A 22,843-nucleotide genomic window follows, 5' to 3' on the forward strand; every position below is an offset into this window, starting at 1 on the left:
CAGAATTGTTTTTAAAAAAAGGGGGGAAATTTCCCTTTAACTATGTGTCCATCTTTAATGTACCCAACCCACATAGCTTTAGTTTTTCTTCCACCTCCTTTCTTCCCTACTCATGTAATAACTATGTAGTCATATAGTCAGATACGGATAATAGGCCTACATAGCCGTGTATAATCAATGCTATGATTTTACCATGTTGTTTTCATTAATATCTTGCTGTGGGCTAATACTAATATGAATGCCATTTGTTGTGTTCAAAGAGCTGGGCAGGAACAAGCTGGTAAAAAGAGAACCTTACAGATGTTTTATTACTATCATAGATAAATGTTCCAGTATCTTATTTGTGGTATCATACCGAAAGTATCAGGTGTCGTAATATTTTGGCAGGTATAGTATCAAAGTCATCATTTTGGTATCGTGACAACCCTACTACCAAGTCTACACCAGTATGTCCCACATGTCCATGCTGACCTTCCACGCAGCGGCAGCCGGCCTGCAGCACCCAGGCATACATGTCCACCCTGGACTGGGACATAAGCTGGTCCCCCATCAGGTAGGTGTTGTGTGAGGAGGCGATGAAGTAGTCGCACAGCGGATGGGTCATGTCCTGGTTCACATTGTAGTGCTCCGGGTTGAAGATATCCCCCGCTGGGCTGCGCATGTAGTTGGTAATCCCTGGGAGGACATTTAACAGACGCCATTTAACTACACTCGAGTCCTGCAGTGTGTAGCTGCTTTTAGAAAACTTAGACATAGAACTATTTTCACACATTGATTGATCCATTTAGATGTTAAAGGAATTATAATAGATATTCTCTAGCAATGTATGTTTTGGCACATACAGTTAAAAAGTGAGCTACTCGACTGTGCTAGCAGAAAATTGTCATCTAAAGACATGGAGGAGTAGGATTTTTAGATGGATGAACATGCATTGACAAGTTGACGAACACTGGATGAAACAAAAGAAAAGAACTTACCGTCAATTCCCAGAACTCCTTCCCTCTGGTTCTCAGAGCAGGGCTCAAATTTATCAATGATCTCCAGGCAATGCTCCTTGGTCACCTTGGTCATCTAGGAAAATCAACAACAGTTATGTTGAGGGGGGGAGGGGTGTCAGAAGTCCGGACCGAATCCAAACACGTGTCCTGCTCTTAACGCGTCTGTTACAATCACACATTGAAAGAATTTCATATTGCATTTTTTAGCGATATTTTAAGATGATACAGTGAGATGAGGTAATTGAAACGTCATTCCAGCAGACCTTCACCTAATGTTCAGCACCGAGAACATCTTTAGGTAGGATACTCCAATAACACACAGAAATACAGCAGCACACTAATGGACACACTTATTTCTTATTGAGGCACAAACAGAGCAGCACAGTCTGTGGTTAATTATACCGGCAGAGACGACAAGCGCGCCATCATTTCCAGCTAAACTGCTCTCAACAGACAATAACAGAAAGATTGCCATATCCATCACCTGCCAGAGATAAACGCTGAGTAGAATTGGAGAGAAATACAGCCCACCTGATCTGTTTGGCTATTCAAACAGATCCTTCTGCTTCTACACGCCTGCCAGAGGGCCAATTAGCTGAAGGAAGCAATGCGCGCACGCGCACGCACACGCACAAACACACCCTTTCCCTTCGTGCCGATAGCATCATTTGTGACTTAACAGTACTGTAGCTAATGCCCCCGTAGGCCCTCACTGACTATGCTCCCCAGTAATTAGAGCCAAACGGACACTTGTTTCAACTTTGGACTTCACATTAAAAAGTTTTATATCCCCAACTTCCAGCGTAAGGCGCTGCCCTGCAGTGTCACACCAACCACTTCCCTCCCACCGTAATGGTGCCAACTGGAGTAAAACAGCATCATTATAATCATGATCAACTATAGAAAATAGCAAAGCAACGGTTTCCCATTAAACCCATTCGATCGCTCCACCCACGGGCGCAGCAGGCTCCTCAACCAAGGCCCACATTAAAGCCTGTAGCTCCTAAGCAGCCCGATTTACCATTTACCATGTTGAGCCCCAATTTACCATTGATTGTGTGACCCTGCATTAATTAATTGACATGATAGGTACCAACTTACAAGGGGCTCCTCATGTTTTATAGCTCAGATTGGATTTAGAGGAGAGAAGGTGCAAAAAAAAAAAAAAACAGTTTTGTCATTGTTGCATTGTGGGAAATGGAGGCCCCAGGTTATAGACACTAAAGAAGAATGAGAGACATGTGTACCTTTTGCTCAGTGTGCAGGAAGCAGGCCAGGTCGTCCGTGTCCAGGTGGTCTTTGTGGTTGCTGTAGGTGAGCATGAGGAGGTACAGATCTCTGCGCGTTGACATCATCTTGTAGAAGGCACAGAACTCCTCAAAGCCCAACGTGCCCTGGTTGTCATCTGTGTCGGCCTCCTGCACACCAAGCACAACAAACACTTTGTCATGGTTCTATACACTCTAGAACTGATTTGCAGCTCTTTGTTTCACTTATTGAAGAACGCTATGAACGTTGGAAAACTGCATTACCCTTCTAATGAGCGTTGTTTTATTACTTTCCAATAAATCCTCCATTTTTCTCTGCTTATCCGGGGTGGGGGATCCCGAGGCGTTCCCAGGCCCCGCAAAAACTCCGTACTCTATCATCTCGAAGCCCCCCTTGCACCCCGTCTCAGGTAGAGACATTAGATGGATATCGGGGCCTGAGGGGACTGAACAACTGAACAACTAACATTGAACCAGCATTCAAGTCACTCTTCAGAATCCCCGGTCCAAACTGGCTCAGCTGACTCCCACCTCACTCCGCAGATACACCAGAAACTCAATGACTTACATCTCAGGCCACCATACGGCACTACAGATGCATGCAAGTAATTAGACAAAACCAGCCCCGATACCCAGCTAATGAGACCCGATGCCCTTATGCTACGAGACATGGACTGGTACATGTTCTCAGAGGACGGACCCCCAGGACTAGTGGACCTTTAGTGATGCTTTAGTGATAATTAGCAATGGTAGCACGTTACGATCAATAATTCTTCAATGTCCGCTTAGGTTGCATCTCAGTCAACAACTAATGTAAATGCCAGTTTTTCTCATTTTGTCTGCTTCTTCACACTTTCTCAACGTGTAGCTTGTGCTTCCGCGAGCCCCCTTGTGCCCCTCCCTCCCAAAGCATACAAAGGTGGCCCCCTCCTAGCTGCAGTCAGAGCAGCCCAAATCGACCCCGGACCCAGCTAACTGAGACCACATCCCTCCCAAGACAACAGCTTTCATCATTTATTTCACAAGTGGTTATGATTCATTCATTCATTCATTTTGTATTGACAATAAACTATCAAAGCAAAATGAAACATAACCGCATTTAGTCAGTGCAGATTATCCACTGCACTCGATGTGTTTGCTGAGCAGGCAGATTTGTGTGATTTTTACAACCATGTAAATAATTAGTAGCAGCCAACTTCTGTTATTTGAGGTTTAATTACATTTACTGCAAGGGCTGAGGCTGACCGTCAGCCTTTTCTCCATTGGACCATTAAATGACTTCTCACAGAGAGTAAACGCTATGACCGGTTGCTACTACGCTGCTAAAGATGTATTAGGGACATCGTGGCTGATCATCCCACAGTGACATCATTGTGCATATTGTGAAAGAAGAGGGTGAAGTTCTGAAGCGAGACTTTATTGATCTGTTAAACAGTCAGCTCTGTCCATGCTGAGGTGTTTATCGGTGCCCCCCCCACCAGTCACAAGGAGATTGAAGAGTCAGCACTGAACAACCGCATACATTGACCACTCAATTAATTTCATCAACAATTCCTACCTTTTTAGGAGTGCACACTCTTTGGAATGCAGATGGAGTTTGCCTGAACAAGTCAAAGGTAAAACGTATTTTTTGAGCAGATTGTACTAATGGAGATACGTTGCACAGAGACCTTGGTTCAGTGGTAGAGAAGATAAAGGGTTTGATTTCCGGCTCCATGTCCGGGTGTCCTTGGGAGAGACTCAACCTCATAATGTTCCCGTAGCGGTGACTGCGGTGTGAATGGTGAGTGAATGAGGCCTGACTACCACTAGCATGGTAGCTCTGGTCTTCAGTGAATGGATGGGTGAGAAAGAGTGAATGATGAGGTGTAGTGATCACAGACATATACAAGTACACTAGATGTACTGAACATTACTAGGAACTACATTGCATGTAGAATGTATACAAGCACTTTTCTTTGCGTGATTTCTTTCTACTATCGTTTGATTCATCTGCTACAGTTTCCCCCCCAGACTACGGTCACAGAAAAAGATCACACAGACTTGTACGAAAGTTGCGAACAACTGGCGGATTAATGAATGTCATTTAGTACAGTTTTGGTCCGTAAAACAAAGGCAGCACAAGGAGCCTTGCTGAACTCAGGTTAGCACAAGCAACATGCGCCAATGTGCGTGGCAACGACGTGTCCTTCATTGTTACCATCAGTTGGTAGGTCATCAAGTCCACCTTTCCAAACGTAATCTACACATACTGACTTTAAAGTGGAAGAGAGGTCTGGGTCCCCCTCACTATAAGTAGGTCAAGTCTAAGAGAAATTACATGTAATGTAGAACCAGAGGGGTCGCCCCCTGGTGGACACTAGAGAAAAGCCAGCTTTCAGACACAGGCCCTTTCTCAATACCTGAGACGGCGAGAACGGACTGGCGTTCCCGCGAGAATACACTCGGGAGACAGACTCGGGAGTCCTGACTTGCAGGTTCGGGAGAACGGTATGGAAGTAAATCTGTGCCATCGGGGGTTGAAATAAAAAGTTGATTGAATCTCTAGCACTGAATATTTATGCATTGAAATTATGTACCTGAATGTTTTTCAACATTAAAACACTGCAAAGAAATTCAACCTAAAAAAAAAAAAAATGTTGAAATATTCGAAATGGAGGCTACAATATTCAACCCCAAAAAATTCAACCTTGGCACACCAACATCCGGGACACTAAGGAAGAGCAATCGATTCTAGATTCAAGATGAGGAGCGTGCGTCAAGCTAAAGGAGCCAGCACCCAAAACACCTTCGGCTTCGGATTGTAGCCATGTCCAATAATAACGGGGCTTTAACTCTTCTTCATGCCATCAGCGTGGTTTGTGTCTGTAAGATTCCGTTGTGAGACAGCTGACATTTGTACATTAACAGACTGTATTGGACATGAACTAAGCGGAAGTTAAACGAGAGCGTACAGCCGCTCACAATACGCCTCTTCTTCTAGTTTTGAATACATTTAATGATGCTGAGATCCTTCGACAAGCTGTTAGGAGTGATTGGCGGAGTTTTGAATCCAGGAACGCGCTTGAAGAGGCAGATGAGCCGCTGTATCGTAGTGTGGGGGGGCAGCGGCTTTAGCGGAGCGTGCAGACGCATAAACCCGACAGGACATGCAGGAATAACCGCAGTAGCGCCGAGTGCGGAAGTGGTCAGTGGAAGGATCCTTTTTCTGAGCGGCACAAGCCGATCTCAGTTGGGTATTAAGCGGCATTCAAAGTCCACGTAACGTTAAATGAGTCTTCATGGCCATGGTTAAACTTTATTGAGGATCTGGCACAACACAGCGACCTGCAAGTAGAGCAGAGTCTTACATAAAGGGATGTACGTCTTAATGCGAGGCTTTAGAATTCAACTCAAAGGGATCCTGTATTTGCTCATGAAGTCTGAAACGAGAACCCATTTTTCAGTGACGGTGTTACGTGCCTACTGGTTTTTGAACTACTGGTTTGGCTAAGGGTGCGTGTTTGTTTTCCCCCGGCAGGCAGGTGTTGTCTGCCTCCGTCACTTGAGTCGTCACACATTTGCAAACATATTGTGCTGAAAATGTTCAAAAATGCATCCCATATCCATTGCAGCGATTACGATTGTATAAGTGAGCACTACGTCACTGCCACGTATGAAGTAATACATAAAAGAACATTTATTAAAAGTCCGCCACAACCGGGATTCGAACCGTGTCGCGCAAAGCGGCTGCGCTACACACTTGGCCAACCGAGCTTATGGGATTCTTAATGATTTGTATAGTTGTAATAGAGTTGTATATCGTCAGTGGCAAGCAAACGTTTTGGTTCAGGGTGAACATTATATGTTCTTTTATGTATTTCTTCATACGTTGCCACACTGATGGCATGAAGAAGAGTAAAAGCCCCGTTATTATTGGACATGTTTACAATCCGAAAGCCGAAGGTGTTTTGGGTGCTCGCTCCTTTAGCTTGACGCACGCTCCTGATCTTGAATCTAGAATCGATTGCTCTTCCTTAGTGTCCCGGATGTTGGTGTGCCAAGGTTGAATTTTTTGGGGTTGAATATTGTAGCCTCCATTTCGAATATTTCAACATTTCTTTTTTTTAGGTTGAATTTTTTTGCGGTGTTTTAATGTTGAAAAACATTCAGGTACATAATTTCAATGCATAAATATTCAGTGCTAGAAATTCAATCAACTTTTTATTTCAACCCCCGATGGCACAGATTTACTTCCATAGTACGGTCAATTGGAACAGCAGCTGACTTGGTGACGTCACCACGTCAGCTGGTCTTGCGAATACGTTTTAAATTTAGTTTTTGACTTAAATATTTTACGATTAACCAGCTTTTGTCTCATTTTCATTTAAAATTAGAAATGGTATATAATATTGAGCACCATATATATATAATCAGTCATAAAATTATTAGCTTTATCATTTTAGGAGGAGGAGGTTGGATACAGTGACTAACTTCAGTCATAAAATTACGTTTCTTAAATAAAGTAGTATTTAAAAACTTCGACATGAAGTTGTGTTTATTTTCATCTGTCGTTGTTGCCTGTTGCTGAGGTGAAATGCATTCTGGGATATTTGGCTCTCAAGAACAGACGAGCCTGCTCCGATGCATGCCCGGTAAAATGGGCGGGGCGAGTCACATCCGGGTATTATGACCGCTCTCGGCCAGATGCGGACTTTAGAATTGGAACAGTACTCGGGCTGCGACTGATGACGTTTCACGAGTCCACGAGAACAAAAGTCCACACAAGAACGTATATTGAGAAAGGGCCACAGAATCGCTGTCGCCAGCAGTAAGTAACGTACTGGATGCTGCATCTGAGACCAATCAGTGGTCAGCAGTGTTTCAACTCCACCTGTTAGTTTTGGCTCAGCTCAGTTGTAAAAACAAACTGAGGTGGTAGCGAAAGAAAAAGTGCCATCGACACTTTTTGCCAATGAAAAACCAAAACAACAGCAGTTCCAAGCAAGTCGAGTTGAGTCGTGCCACTATCATTCTCTGTGAAAGCTCAACAGGATTATGGTTTTATCACCTAACTGAAACCGGAACCAGAGCCGTTCTGTTTCTTTAAGACCCGACGTGACTGTAAAACAAACTCTGCTAGAGCTCTGCTCTAATGCACTAGCGACTGCTGGTGTGCAACAGCGGGAACGTGTCAGCTGGTCTTGCCTGCCCGCTCAGCGCATGTCCTCTACTTAAAAAAAAAGCCATGGATTCAAAGGAATGTATTAATATTTAGCATTTAAAGTCGCTAAAAGAGCCATGTCTCTGTTTGTGGATAGCAGAACTCAAGTATGGGATTAAACTTGAGCTGCAGACTTAAGGTCTCTAATCGACCGATTTCATTGCTGACAAATGTCGCCGGCTGCCATTCAACCTAGCGTGACCTTTAATGCAATGTTTCCCTGGAGACTTTAGTCAATAAGACTGCAAGATCTATACTGCATTCAGCAGCTTAGGAAGTAAAGCCGTCCGTCTGTGTCACAAGACATTACAACCGGCTCCACATTGTGAGGTAACAGCGAATCAACAAATCTAGTTTCACCAGCTGCAGCTAGACGTTAGCTGTGCAGCCGCATTGGAACCAGAATACTGTTGCAGTTATGACATTGGATCAGTAGATTTATCTTCAGTGTAAGTTCTTCTCTCCCTGGACTACAGAATGAAGACAGCTTCAGTCAGCTAGTGGCTTACTGGCTCAAGAAACGCTAACGGGCCCCTACTTGCATACCTTGAACATCTGTTTGACCTTCTGTCGGGGCAGGTTGACGTTGAGCTTGTGCAGGAGTTGCAGCACCTCGCCGATGCTCAAGCTGCCGTCTCCGTTCTTATCGGCCTCGGTGAAGGTCTGCTTCAGCCATGTGAGCACACGCTGGGTTAAGGAAAGGCATCTCTGCCGACAAGTCTTCCTCCAGGAACAGACAAAACACTTTAATATATATATATATATATATAGGATATTGGTCTCTGGTGCGCTGCCTCTTGGCCAGGCTGTCCTCGTCACTGATGCCTGCCATCAGATACTTGAGGCCCGTGATCCAGGTGCGCGCCTCCTCTCCGGTGCTGGACACCAGGTCCAGGGACTCCATGTGCTCTCCGTAGTACAGGCTGAAGCAACAGTTGGGGTCGAAGCAGCCATCTGCGTAGCGCTGGAAGATCTCGGACTGCTTCCCCTCACGCACCTCCCGCACAGCATCCACGGAGACTGTCAGAGGAAAGGGCAGTACAATGGGGTTGGGGGGGGGGGGGGGGGGTTATGCTCTACAAGTAGCAGGCTTCCAGTTAGTGCACACATACAACCATGCACAGGGTTTTGAAAAGATGATGCACCGTTCCCGTTCAGTAATGAGGGTAGAGCTTTGTGTACTTTGTGAGGCCCTGTAGTTGTAATTAACGTGTTGTTGCGGCTTTCTCTTCATCAAATGTCTCAAGAGAGGAGGTGTACATCCAGCTTGTGGAAAGTCAAAAGCTGATGAATAAAACCTATTCTCTCTCTCTCTTTCTTCCTCACACACACACACACTCGCACACACAATGTGGCAAAGTAAATTTGATTCTATTGGTTTTGATAATTCCCCCCTCTGGGTGAGATAAATGAATTGTTGTGGGGATAGGACTTTATGATATGCTGGATTAAAAATAGTAAGTCCACAAGCTGAGCTCTGCTTATTAACATGCAACATTTATGAGATGGTAATGACGTTTTATGGGACGACACGGCCCCCGGCCATTTGTTAGTTTCCCCCCTTGACGGCAGAGTGCATAGGAACCGCTTCTGCTTCTTGTTCTGCCCCCACCATACCATTTTGGACATCCACAAAACTCCCACGTCCAGAGGACAACACCCAACTTCCACAACATCCTTTTTCTCATTATTTACACACAGCCCCCCTAGCTCTACAGTAAAGGACCTATGCTTTTGTGACCGTTGTATGTGTGCCCAAAATGTCCTTGACATAGAGCCGTGTCTGGGCTGTCCTCAGGCCTGCAGCTGAAGAACTTTCATGAAATATGCAGAAATCTGTACCAGGCATGTGGTAGATAAAGAAAGCCCCACCTACACTACTACTTTCCACATATTCTTTCTATATTGTGAGATTGTACATAGCAGATTAATTTCTGTATTCTGGTTTAAATATCTTTCAGTTCCTATAAGTAATTGTTGTCCCATTTTTTTTTTTTTTTAGGGAGTTTTTGTTCTGTGACAGGTAAAAGTTTTTAGGACCAAAGCATCTCTGGATGTTCATGGTTATGATTACACAGTGTTAGATATTAGATGGTAAATGTGCATATTGTGTGATTATTAGGTAATCAAAAGAGTGGAGTGTAATGGCAAAAAAATATGTAACTCTTCTAAACGCTTCATTGTATGACCAGTTTATTAATTTCAAGTGCTGGGATGGGAAAAGAGCTGAAGTGTCTCACACTGATAAGATGTCCCCAGTGTCCTGGCTGTAGAGACTCAACAAGTTAGTTCACATGTGTTGAATGTAAGCAAGATACCACCTGTAACTGAACTGAGGTATAAGAACCGGCTGGCCCTGATGGGAAGGGGGAAGGTTCTTGGCAATCTACTGAGCACATAGCTGCTGTGACCTTTCATACCTTGCAAGGAAATAAACAGAAAGATATATGAGCCTTTATTCTTATTATTTATTTATTCTTATTTATATTTATTTACAATATTGAATGAGCGCTTTGTTTCACTTGAAGAAGACGCTGAGCTTACTGCCCCGCCTCTTGGCTGCTTTGACATCAGCTGACAGAACTTACTGGGTGTAATTGGCTGGTTATTATGCTCACACCCTGTTGGGTATTTTGGGGTCAGTGTGAGAGCAGAAGGTGCTGAGCAGACCTCTCGTGCTACTCAGACGTGGAGTCAGGATTATGATGCTCTGTGAGGCCTGTGGGGAAGCAGCTTAAACACTTCACACAAAAACAGAGGCCTTTCTGAGCTGATCGCAGTATTTGTGTTCACGTTTTACTCAAACTGTAAATAGTTTAACATTTGGGATAAATTCAGAGAGGGTTTTCAGAAAGCCGCCCCCTTGTCATTTTCTTTTAGCCGGCAAGTGTGTATAAGACACTGTTTGGGCAGATTGAAGCTGATGAATAATTAAGTTGACTTAAGGAGCTTATTACAGAGGAGGGAGCGCCTTTAAGTCCCAATGAGACCCCCGAGCTGCCTCCCTTTATCGTAAAGCACCGTTTGGTTGCGCTCACTGCACACACACACAAAAAGACAATGTTTGGAAGAAGACTCAAAGAGCAGCTGAATACTACTCACCCTACTTCACCAATGCGTAGGCTCAACAGAGACTTATGAATACATATTTAGCTGTGACTAGCAGTAGAATCATTAAGGCAGTCGATACACTAGAACGGATCTGCAGTTTGCTAAGTGAGGCCAGATGAAGCTCCTGGCCACAGGAGGCAAACAACCTGAGTAAAGGCAACAAATACACTTATATAAAAAGGCAGATTCTGTTGTGGCTTTCCTTAGGTTGAACCGTAAAGACATTGATCAACATTGGATATGCCCGAGAAGACAGACCGAGACACTCACTCTTGGCCTTCTCGTTCTTGCGCGACGGCCTCCAGCGGATGCACGACTTGTGTTCGTCCAGGAAGAAGAAGCGCACCAGTCCCTTGGAGCCACCGCGGAGCTTCACCATCTGGGTTCCCATCTGCATGGAGCTCATACATTTCTCCACTGAAGGCAGGAGAAGAAAAAGAGAAAGCTCTCAGAAAGTGAACAGCACTGGGAGTGAACAGTGCAACTGAAAACAATACAAAAGAAAACCACGGTATGACAGAGCAAATGTTCAATCAAGGGATGAGTCTATACCTTCCAGGAGCCAACCAGCACCATAAAATATGATTGGCTAGAATGAGACTTTTCCCACCTGAAAATACAGCCAGTGAGTTCCCTTGCCAATACTTTGGGGGGAGAATCTAACAGCCATGCACAGGAAGCTAATGGTGAGGACAGACATGCCCCTTGGCAGCCGCCAGCCCCCATGTGGGCCGAAAATCAATGATCAAGTGTGTGTGGGTGTGTCACGTCCTATCTTCATTCAACAGGAAATCAGGCCAACAGGACGGTCAGCACGCCGCTGCTCAACAGTTCACTGTAAATGTACTTGTAAATGAATTTTGAATTAAAGACCAAGCAATAACTCTCTCTAAATGTGTGTCTTTTGAGTAACTCAAAAACCTCTTAAGCATTTGGTGGATTTTCTGCTGGGAACCAAAGGTCGAACAGTGTGAGAGACTGAGCAGAACAAGTTCATCGTTTAAAAACTAGAAATTAAACAGGTTTCAGCGCGTCGTTTGTGTGATTTGGCCACAGCCGAGAACCTGAACCAACATTGATTCTGCCCCCCTCCCACCCCCCAGGTTTCATTAATGTAGTTCAGTTTGGTTATTTAAACCTCTGCCATCGAACTCCTGCTGGGAAGCATTTCAGAAAGGTCACAGCTCCACTAACCCAAAGCCACGGCAATGTTAAGGGAACAACGCGTCCCAACACCAGACTGGTTCACAGCGCGCTGTGCAGCCTCCTCTTGATTCAAGCAGTCCTCTTGGGCGGAACAGGCCAATTAGAGCTTTTCTAATATCTAACTGACTATACAAAGATACATTTGACTATCTAGTGGTAGTAGTATTAGCAGTTCTGTGTACTATCTGGTAGGGTAGTATTGTATTAGAGGCAGTGATGCCAGTAGTATAGTAAGGCGTTACTCTAATCTGTTTTTCAGTAACAGTAATCTCACGCGTTAGTATGTCCAAACCAGTAATCAGATTAAAGTTACTTGTCCAAGTCACTGTGCGTTACTGTATGTTATTAATAGTAAAATATGTATTTGATTTCTTGCGTCTCTGGGAGTGAAGCCACGTAGATGCGACAATAAGTCACGTTTTCATCATGAAGGTCCCGTCACGTGTCCAAACACAGACCTACCGCGCAGCGACACAAACAACAATGGAGGAGGAGCGGAGAGATGCGCATTTTGAAGTTGGAAATACAATCACTATTTTGAGTATTTGTCAGCTAAAAATGGAAATATCAAGGTTCGTTGTACACACTGTGCTGGTGGCGACAAAGTGCTATCAAGCCAGTGTTTCCCCTTACCGTTATAACTGCGGGGCGCGTGTGCGCATATGTGTGTATACGCACACACGCGTACCAGTGGACATACATCCGCCACGCCGCCGGAGTGCGTACGGCCCGCCCTGCCGACAGCCGCGCCATCAACGACCCGTCAGCCGTACCGTTAGCGCCGGTCGGATCCCCCCCGACTCGACGGAGTGTTGTCATTTTTATGTTGCGGCGACGGGTGTTCAAGATCAAGTAATCTGTAAAGTAACTAAATTACTTTTTAAAGTAGTCAGTAATCTGATTATTTATTCAAAGTAACTGGCAACACTGGTTATAGGACAGTATTGTGAGGTAGAGGACGGCTGTGATTTCTAATTGTTCCATAAAGCGTCATGACTGCATAGTCCAATTGTCCACAACCCCCCCCCCAACAATGATATCCTTGTTTAGGCGAATGGAGATATGATGGAAATATCAATGGACCAACTGCGCCATGATTACTTATAGCTGGGACTCTGAAGCAACATGGATTTGTAGAGCAGCTCTTTATAGATTTTATAATACGGAGCTGCTGATTGAGGTAAGGGTCAGAGCTCCAGCAGCAGGAGCGCTGGCAGCAAGCCGGGAATCGAGCTGAAGTTTGGGTTTGACTCCATCATCTTCTCACTATCATCCCAGTCTACCAGGAACCAGACAGCTCAGACGTCACTCCACCCACTTCCTGACATGATGTCCCATCACCTCAAAGTACACAATTCTATCCAAATCTTTTCCTTTTGTATAGCCCAAAATCACAACATTGCCTCAGAGGTCTTCTGTACACATGCTACATCCCGTTTGCATGAAATCAAAGTGCTCTGAGCTGTACGTGCAAACCCCTGAGGACTGGGCCAGTTTTCTGGACACCACTATATCAGGTCAATACCGGCACAATGGTTCCAACTAGCATGGCATTTTCTATGAGCTGAGGGCAATGGTACGAACACAAGAAACACCCATAAGTTCTAAAGTGCTTATTATTAAGCCAAAATCCATTCAAATGTAAATTAACCAAATGCTATGAGGAGGGTAAGCAGTGAAAACAGCAGATGGGGGCTCACTTCTCTACGCAGTGCAAGAACAAAGACAGCTGCAAAGAGATGTACAACACCTCGGAGAGACGGAGGGAGGGAAAAGTGGAGCACAAGGCACAGAAAGGCAGTACACTCCAGCACTGAGGGGTTCTTGGCTTGTTGCCGTGGTTACATCAGAAGTAAAGCACGCCTGGACGTGACAGCCATCGTGGATGAACGCTGAACGTTAACCGGCACTCCGGCTCGATTGATAGCGGCACACAATATTTGGTCTGAGGAGCCTGATCAGACGCAATGTTCCAAAAGTACAGAACAGAGCACTGAAGCACAAGGAGTCCCAGGAGACTGGCCATCATTAACTTCTTTCCTGAATAAACAATACCGTAATGCACGATTCATCACTTTCCAAGTGGTCCAATTGATTGAGGATTAAAACAATAACCCACTCTGCAGAACACAGAGTCATTTGTAAGGACCAGACAGATCAGGTTATGGCAAAATTAGCATTGTGAAGGTGGGTAGCACTTTGTATTAACTTAAAATGCACAGAAACAAACATGACTGCCCTGAGATATTCTACTTAACAGGTAGATACCATTACAGACCTGAATAATATGCACAAATGGGCCACAGTTGACAGGGTTATAGCGTTTTGTTATCTGTACGGTGACCTAATTCCCTGTGAAACTGACTTTTGGATCTTTTGAATTTGATTGGGCCTCTGTGATCCCACGCTGCAGGATGAGTCGTTTTACAGGAATCGTGGATTGATGAAAATATTGTTTTACATATGCAGGGCACATCACAAGAGTCCTGGGTGACCTGCTGCCATGTGAGCGAGCAGTCAGCGACTGTCAGGTACCAGGATAAGCCAGAGGGATTGTCTAGAGGCCATATGTTTCCCCCCACCAACCCCCAAACACACAGGTCACTCCACAGTGCAGACGGCCATTTAGCGGATGGTAAAGCGCTGCTCCTAATGAAGACTGACAGTGGTGCAAAGGTTAAACCAGCGGGGACACTCTGATAGTGGAGGGAGTGAATGGACCCCTCCTGTCCTCACAAGCAAGGCAGTGCCTTTTGACTGCTGGATTGGACACATTCATAAAATGCTTCGAAAAGCTTTGGGTTTAGATGTTGAAGTTGTCAATAAATTCCCAAGATAATATCTTTTTCCCAAACCACATTAGATGATGAAAGGTACAGTCTAAATAAAGGCTCAGCCGACCACATTTGTGTGTACACTGTGTTGTACAACAAGGAGGTTCACATCAAGACAGGAAGCTTTATATATATCCTTTCAGACTCTACAAATATAGCGCAGAGCACTCCATCTGTTTTTACCTTTTCAAAATAAAAGCCCAAACTGTTTGACAGAGTACCACATTTAACCTGACGTTGTGAAAAAGCTTACCCGCGTATCCCAGACTCCATCTGCCCACCACACTCAGTTTGACCCCGTCCCCATCAGGGGAGAAAGCCCCTCTGGGCAGAAGTCCGGGCTTGTCTCCGGTGGCCGTGGAACCAGAGGGAAAAAAGACGTTCTTCTTGGATGTGTCCATTTAGAATGACAAAAATCATAAACTTCTGCTCAAAAATTGGATTTCATTTAAGAATAATAAAGTTGCCTGGGTTAAATCTGGATGAAAAAAATATAAATCCCCCTGAAGTCAACGAAAAAAAGCCACAGGAAGGATTCCTTCAGGGGCCTGAACGGTAACGGTTGGTCAATTATCTTGTGATTCGGTCAGACAGGTCAAAAAAGATGCGACCTTTTGTCTTCTTGATGTGCCATCACTTTTGTATTTCTTTGTCAGCGGTACTAGGAGCAGATTGGCTTCTCATGAAAGACCAGGTGGACCAGCAGAACAGACATGGAAGCCCAACACACACGGTAACTGTGCAACATGTGTTGGCTGGAAATCCTAAATCCCTACACAGCAATAATCCAGGCCCAGGAGATTTGCTACGTGTGATGAGTGACCCAATGACCCAGAAAAAAAGAAAAGAAAAAAGGGAGCAGGTCTGCTGGCGGGACAAGATAGAGCCCTAATAAAGACGCGTCTTCTCTACGCTCCAGGAGCAATTAAAGAGTCCGTTTGATGTCACAAGGGGTTTCCTCGGAGCGCTCTGATATTCCCACACCTGTCTGCAGCCACGTGTGTTTGTAGATCATCTCCCCACACAAGCACTTCACCCTGTGCTCGAATGTTGATGCAAGTATCCCTTTAAGATTCACAAACCTTCAATAGGATTTATCAAATCTCCACCAAACACTTGAAGCACATCGGCATAAGAACAAACACCCCCCAAAAAATAAAAAGCCCTTGATGGAGGGACGGGAAGTGACATCAAAATGTTAATCAACTTGAAGTAAAAACACACAGACAACTCCCAGACCGAATAATGCTGTGGTAATGACCTGTCAATCACAGTGTTCACAGGATATAATGAAAAATATGTGTTCACCAATAAGCTCCAAGTTAAAAGCAAAGCAGCATCATTCCCACACCGATTCAAATGTAATCAAATGACTTCCATACTGTGCGGTTTAAAATGCACATCCTTTAATCCTTCACCCCGCCAGTGGCCTTCAACCTGGTTGATCCCACTGCTGAGCCTTCAAGAACTTCCAGAATTCAGAAGCGCGTGGCCTCGACTGGCTCCCCGACCAGAATTCATGACACTTATTGGCTTCAACTAGCTGAACTAGACCCAGTCCCTGGAGAACATGATGGAAGGCAGCAGTTCTGTCTCTGGGACAGCGTCCAAGAGAGAGCGCCTGGGAGGGTTGGTGATCAAATAGCTGACATTTCAATGAAATACGAGAAGACTTCATGTATCATTGCAGGGCCGAATCTATAGGCAGACTATTTCAAACAAAAAGAGTCGCACAATGGGACATTATTTCAAACAACAAAGGAGCCTTAAAGTGGGGGAAGCCATCAGCGCGAGAGGACTGGAAGTACTCAAAGCAACAGGTGACTCACCATGTCCCCGGGACTTGTCTTTTCTCACATGCTTGCGAGGCAGGCGCGTTAACCCACACGTCTCACACGGGGAGCGGTCTTTGCTGAGCCGGTTCAGCGCCGCGGACCAAGTGGCGTAGATGTGGATTTTCGCCGACTTGTCAGTGACCCCCCAAAGAAGAGCCGTCAGTGGCATTCCAGCTCAACTCCTTGAAACGACAGCAATGTTACAGTGCTCACACGAGGGGACATTTTAGAGGACCTCACTACTCAGGTAGCTCACGCACGTGCACACATCTGTGCCACGTTCGGGTACACGTTGGAATGTGGGAAATGGAACAGCTGCGTCGTGTCATCTCGTTATGCTTCATATACGTCCACCTGGTGGCATCAGCAATGTTGTGCCTGAACGCATTCATTGAACAATAGTTCATGAACTCGTTCATATTTTGGGCGAACGTGAACTGAACGTACTGTATTAATGCCCGATGAACGTTACTGTGAACTCGTTCATTCTGGTGTCTATGAACGGCACGTTCTTTCAGGTTAACATCGTTCCATAGGGTGCCAGATTTCTATAGAAAACACACCTAAACGCGCCTTAATAAGTAGCGGAAAAAAACACCCAGGCCCTTTTTCAATATGCGTTCTTGTGTGGACTTTTGTTCTCGTGGACTCGTGAAACGTCATCAGTCGCAGCCCGAGTACTGTTCCAATTCTAAAGTCCGCGTCTGGCCGAGAGCGGTCATAATACCCGGATGTGACTCGCCCCGCCCATTTTACCGGGCATGCATCGGAGCAGGCTCGTCTGTTCTTGTGAGAGCCAAATATCCCAGAATGCATTTCACCTCAGCAACAGGCAACAACGACAGATGAAAGTAAACACAACTTCATGTCGAAGTTTTTAAATACTACTTTATTTAAGAAACGTAATTTTATGACTGAAGTTAGTCACTGTATCCAACCTCCTCCTCCTAAAATGATAAAGCTAATAATTGTATGACTGATTATATATATATGGTGCTCAATATTATATACCATTTCTAATTTTAAATGAAAATGAGACAAAAGCTGGTTAATCGTAAAATATTTAAGTCAAAAACTAAATTAAAACGTATTAGCAAGACCAGCTGACGTGGTGACGTCACCAAGTCAGCTGCTGTTCCAATTGACCGTTCTCCGTTCTCCCGAACCTGCAAGTCAGGACTCCCGAGTCTGTCTCCCGAGTGTATTCTCGCGGGAACGCCAGTCCGTTCTCGCCGTCTCAGGTATTGAGAAAGGGCCTGTGTCTGAAAGCTAGCTTTTCTCTAGTGTCCACCAGGGGGCGACCCCTCTGGTTCTACATTACATGTAATTTCTCTTAGACTTAACCTACTTATAGTGAGGGGGACCCAGACCTCTCTTCCACTTTAAAGTCAGTACGTGTAGCTTACGTTTGGAAAGGTGGACTTGATGACCTACCAACTGATGGTAACAATGAAGGACACGTCGTTGCCACGCACATTGGCGCATGTTGCTTGTGCTAACCTGAGGAAAATGAACACAACTTTATGTCGAAGTTTTTAAATACTACTTTATTTAAGTAACGTAATGTCATTTTATGACTGAAGTTGGATGTTAAAGCAACTTTTGTTATTAAAGCAAATGTTCGTCAATATTCAGCCTTCGTAACAGTAACAGTCCGTGGATGGAGACATGAGGTGTAGTTATATATATACATATATATATACATATACATGAGATTTTACTGTACTATAACGAGTACTATAACGAGTCTTCATAAGTTTTAATGTGGTGTCAGAGACTGATGTTGTTCACCGGTTACGTCTGTTTGAGGACAGAGTTTAGATTCATAACTTCATGTTTCAATGTAACTTTAACGTCTTGTCTGTATCCGCAGAGTGCAGCTTGTTATTGTCCATCATTGTGCATTCAAACTAACAATGTTTTAATTAAAGGACATGAGGAGACCGTCACCGAGACTCTAAATCGGCAGCAGAACTTCAGCTTCAAAGAAACTCTGAAGCTCTGAATTATAATAATAATGAATAAAAAAATTCCACATACGAATTATTGTATAGTTCTCTGTAAGATCTTTGATGTGTGGTCTGCAGCTTGCTGTACGAGGACCACTATACCACACAAGCTGTGTCTCACTGGGTGGGCTGCATCCTTGTAGCCTTCAGCGGCCTTCGCGGTCGACCTGGGCTGGTCCTCCAACGACTGCATAGGTCTCCGACATGGAACAGTCTGGCCTACGGGGCACTTCCTGCTTGTGTCATCAGCTTTTCCTCCACCACTGTGGTTGCCTAGCAACCTGCCTCATTTGGCAGTGCAATCCTTATAACCCTTGTTCACTTGTTCATACTTGTAGATAGACATGGTAATCTTTTTCTCATTTAATTTAATTTAGGAAGATATGCTTCACCTTTGGAATATGTATTTATGGCTAAAAGAAAAAAAACATTTTTCCCGGTTCATTTTAAATGCAATTGAAATAAAGCCCTTAAATTTTAGCTAAATGTAATATTGCAATCTTAAGGCAATAAATAAATAAATAGATAAATAAATAAAGAGCAGCAAACACATTTATCAACTTCTGTTCTTGCATAGGATACGAGCTAATTTAACTGTGACCTTAAGATATTACAGAATATGTCCAAGGTACAGTAGCAGAATGTCACCACACATTGTTCTTCCTTTCAGCGAGGGGTGGGTGGGGAAGGGGACATCATGACGGAGATATAACTAATAGCAGTTTGTTTTCACATCTTATGTGTATTCAAGACACAACATTGGTTACGAACGTTACGTACTTTTAAATAAAATGTGTTTTATGTATTAGAATATAACATTTTTTCAGTAGATATTCTAGTGAATTCCAGCTGACGGCTCAGCTGTCTTCATCCTGAATGAAATAAAATCTTCATCGGCCAGCAATGCATGATGGGACATGCTGGGCAGCAAAGGAAAGATCAGATGTGTCCTCCGAGTCGTCGACTGCTGGGCTACATTCACGGTAGTTGTCCGTTTTTATAATGTTCCAATATACAAAATGACCACATTGCAGAATCACACACCTCACCAGTGACCTGAAGGGCGCTTTGGACCTCGAGTCAATAAATCCAGTCGTAATCCAACACAGAAGATAAAACCGTATAATCCCTATTAAGTGTAAGTAGGCCAAAGCTCAGGTGGCAAATGTTCTGTCTCCTCACATCGTGTCAGTTTGTGATGAGAATAACTGCTGCGACAGTCAGACACTCAGCTATGGAGAAGTGGCCATTTGACCATTAAAGTGGGCCGTCTTGTTTGACCTCCTGGTCTCATTACTGTTGACAAAAGGTGAAAACGCTCCCTGCGGGATTCTGGGAGCCCAGCAGTTTGTCATCCACTATCATCTTCTGCTTCAGGCTGTGTAGGTGTGCTGGCCTTGGTTCTAAAGTACCTAAGGCCCCTTTAGCCATAATAGCCATAATAGATAAATATACTGTTAAAATATATCCTGTTATGGCCCGCTTCCATAACAGGATATATTTTAACAGTATATTTATCTATCATGTTAAGTTTAATTCTAGGTGAGTTTGATTAAAATTTAAAATACAAAGGGGAACTAATCTAAGTTCAAAAATAGTCACTGTTAAAAAAGGTTGAACGAATATTACTCTTATTTGATTTAATCAATGAACTATTTCTGTCAGGGTCCGCATGCTAATCAATCAATCAATAGTTCAGTTTTTGGAGTTTTGCATAATTGTTATGGTGAAGGACATTTTTTTACTGCCTGAACTGCCAAAATCAACACGTCCCATCTCTTTTTAATGAGGGAGCCCATCCTCCATGGCTAAAGCAGTAGAGCAGAATGCCCCTCATAGAAAATGAACCAGTATGCTCAACCAACCCAGTCTCCAAAAAAAGCGTGAAATGGCTACGTTGGTCCACCGTGATAAACGTAGTCATGTCACGTTTTCCCCCAAAATAACGTTACTATGTTACGTTTCTATTGGCCCATTCATTTACATTGCTTTGCAAATAGGTCACGTGACTATCAAGTTTCCCGGTAGCGAAAAGAAAAACATAGCGGACGGTCAGCATAATCTCCGTGAAAAACACAATATTTTAAGAAAGCATCAGCATTTGTATGCATTTCGATGGCATTTCTAGCGAGAAGTATGCGTTATTCTTTCATAATCTTCTATCAGAGACTGTAGAAGACCTTCCGTTTATTCGTTTCTGCGAAGATTTGAGTGTCTCTTTGGGAAAGCGTGGCTACGCAACGCCTTTAACGGCGCATTATTAAAAAAACACTTCCAGTGGGGGCGTTACCGTAAAGAGGCGTTCAGCCTTAAAGCCACTAATCGCCAAACAAAACAAACTCAAAGCACACAAATCACATTATGACTTTTTAAACATAAATTCCCTTATTTTTATGAGTTTTCAATGAAAGAATGCATAATTTCCGGGTGTAGGCAAGCCCGGGACATCCCGAATTAAGGGCAATTTTGATTTGTCCAGCTTTTTGACAGCTCCAGTCCCGACTTCCAATCACAGCCTCCTAAGTCAATGACGCGCCTTAAACTCTCGGTTGTTGTGAAGTTGTGTGAGTGCAACTTCCCCCCCCCCCCGAACATTACGTCTTGTTTACATGGAAAAGGGGGGCGGGGCTTCGCCTTCAGAGCGGAGCGTCATTTCTCGCTCCACACGTCTCCTCTTTTTACTGAACTAGTTCATTTTTAAAATGTGTGAACTAAACTTTGAACTAGTTAATGTAGAAAGTAAACTTTCCCAACACTGGCTATAGGACCCCGGAAGATGATGAACTATGCCTGGGAAGGGCGAAGCCATGCCGGTACGAGCATGATGTGCAAATTAGTCGTCAGATCAAAGTATAGTAGTGATAGACTAATCGAACCATCTAACAAGTGGCCCGATAGGGGCCCTTGGACCGTACACTGCTGGGCCTTTACACACTAAAACTGTCATATTTATGAAAGCAAAAGGTTTATCTTGAAATTTCTTGTTGTCATGATAAAAGGGAACATAAGTGAGTGTGTTTGGATGTGAAAATCAGTATATATATTTTGATATTTGTATGGGACACACAAAAAACAGAAGAAACTCAGATTTGCTTGGGAAAAAACTACTTACAGAGGCTTTATCCCCATAAAACATAAAGGACGAAGCCTGGAATCTCCGTTATGTTAGCCTAGTGTGTGGACAGTATATCTGTAAAGGTTTTACTTTTATTGAGTAAAGCAGAACAAATAGAGAGAGACTTTAGTGGAGGCCTCACGGCCACTTCACGCACAGGGCAAGCAATGCAGCTCCGTTTGCCGGGAAAATGATAAGTCCCGCCTCTCCATGGATTCGTCAGAGCCAATGGAATGGAGCCAGACCCACGTGGGATAGATCGCCCGTTTTCCTGGCCAGTAAAAAGAGGAGACGTGTGGAGCGAGAAATGACGCTCCGCTCTGAAGGCGAAGCCCCGCCCCCCTTTTCCATGTAAACAAGACGTAATGTTCGGGGGGGGGGAAGTTGCACTCACACAACTTCACAACAACCGAGAGTTTAAGGCGCGTCATTGACTTAGGAGGCTGTGATTGGAAGTCGGGACTGGAGCTGTCAAAAAGCTGGACAAATCAAAATTGCCCATAATTCGGGATGTCCCGGGCTTGCCTACACCCAGAAATTATGCATTCTTTCATTGAAAACTCATAAAAATAAGGGAATTTATGTTTAAAAAGTCATAATGTGATTCGTGTGCTTTGAGTTTGTTTTGTTTGGCGATTAGTGGCTTTAAGGCTGAACGCCTCTTTACGGTAACGCCCCCACTGGAAGTGTTTTTTTAATAATGCGCCGTTAAAGGCGTTGCGTAGCCACGCTTTCCCAAAGAGACACTCAAATCTTCGCAGAAACGAATAAACGGAAGGTCTTCTACAGTCTCTGATAGAAGATTATGAAAGAATAACGCATACTTCTCGCTAGAAATGCCATCGAAATGCATACAAATGCTGATGCTTTCTTAAAATATTGTGTTTTTCACGGAGATTATGCTGACCGTCCGCTATGTTTTTCTTTTCGCTACCGGGAAACTTGATAGTCACGTGACCTATTTGCAAAGCAATGTAAATGAATGGGCCAATAGAAACGTAACATAGTAACGTTATTTTGGGGGAAAACGTGACATGACTACGTTTATCACGGTGGACCAACGTAGCCATTTCACGCTTTTTTTGGAGACTGGGTTGGCTCAACATCTAACAAGCTGTATTTAAATGCCAATCAGCTTGTCTTCTTCGTACGAAATTGTTTTATTTCTCATGAGCAATAAAAGAATTTCGTACGAAGAGGACAAGCTGGTTTGGTGTCTGCAGTTGACGGTAATGTTCAGAAGTCCCCTCAGGCACTTATGCTT

General features: G+C 44.1%; 1 protein-coding gene across 1 annotated transcript in view; it reads right to left on the reverse strand.

Annotated features, from left to right (window-relative positions):
* The window catches only part of LOC119222608 (1-phosphatidylinositol 4,5-bisphosphate phosphodiesterase eta-2), a 159,157-nt gene that overhangs the window by 32,092 nt on the left and 104,222 nt on the right, over positions 1 to 22,843 (reverse strand). The window contains 6 exon segments of the mRNA XM_062562968.1: positions 472 to 675; positions 978 to 1,071; positions 2,246 to 2,416; positions 8,016 to 8,143; positions 8,244 to 8,489; positions 10,851 to 10,997. Coding sequence (XP_062418952.1) covers positions 472 to 675; positions 978 to 1,071; positions 2,246 to 2,416; positions 8,016 to 8,143; positions 8,244 to 8,489; positions 10,851 to 10,997 — 990 coding nt within the window.

Source organism: Pungitius pungitius, chromosome 1 (assembly GCF_949316345.1).
Source record: "Pungitius pungitius chromosome 1, fPunPun2.1, whole genome shotgun sequence".
Taxonomy (NCBI): domain Eukaryota; kingdom Metazoa; phylum Chordata; class Actinopteri; order Perciformes; family Gasterosteidae; genus Pungitius; species Pungitius pungitius.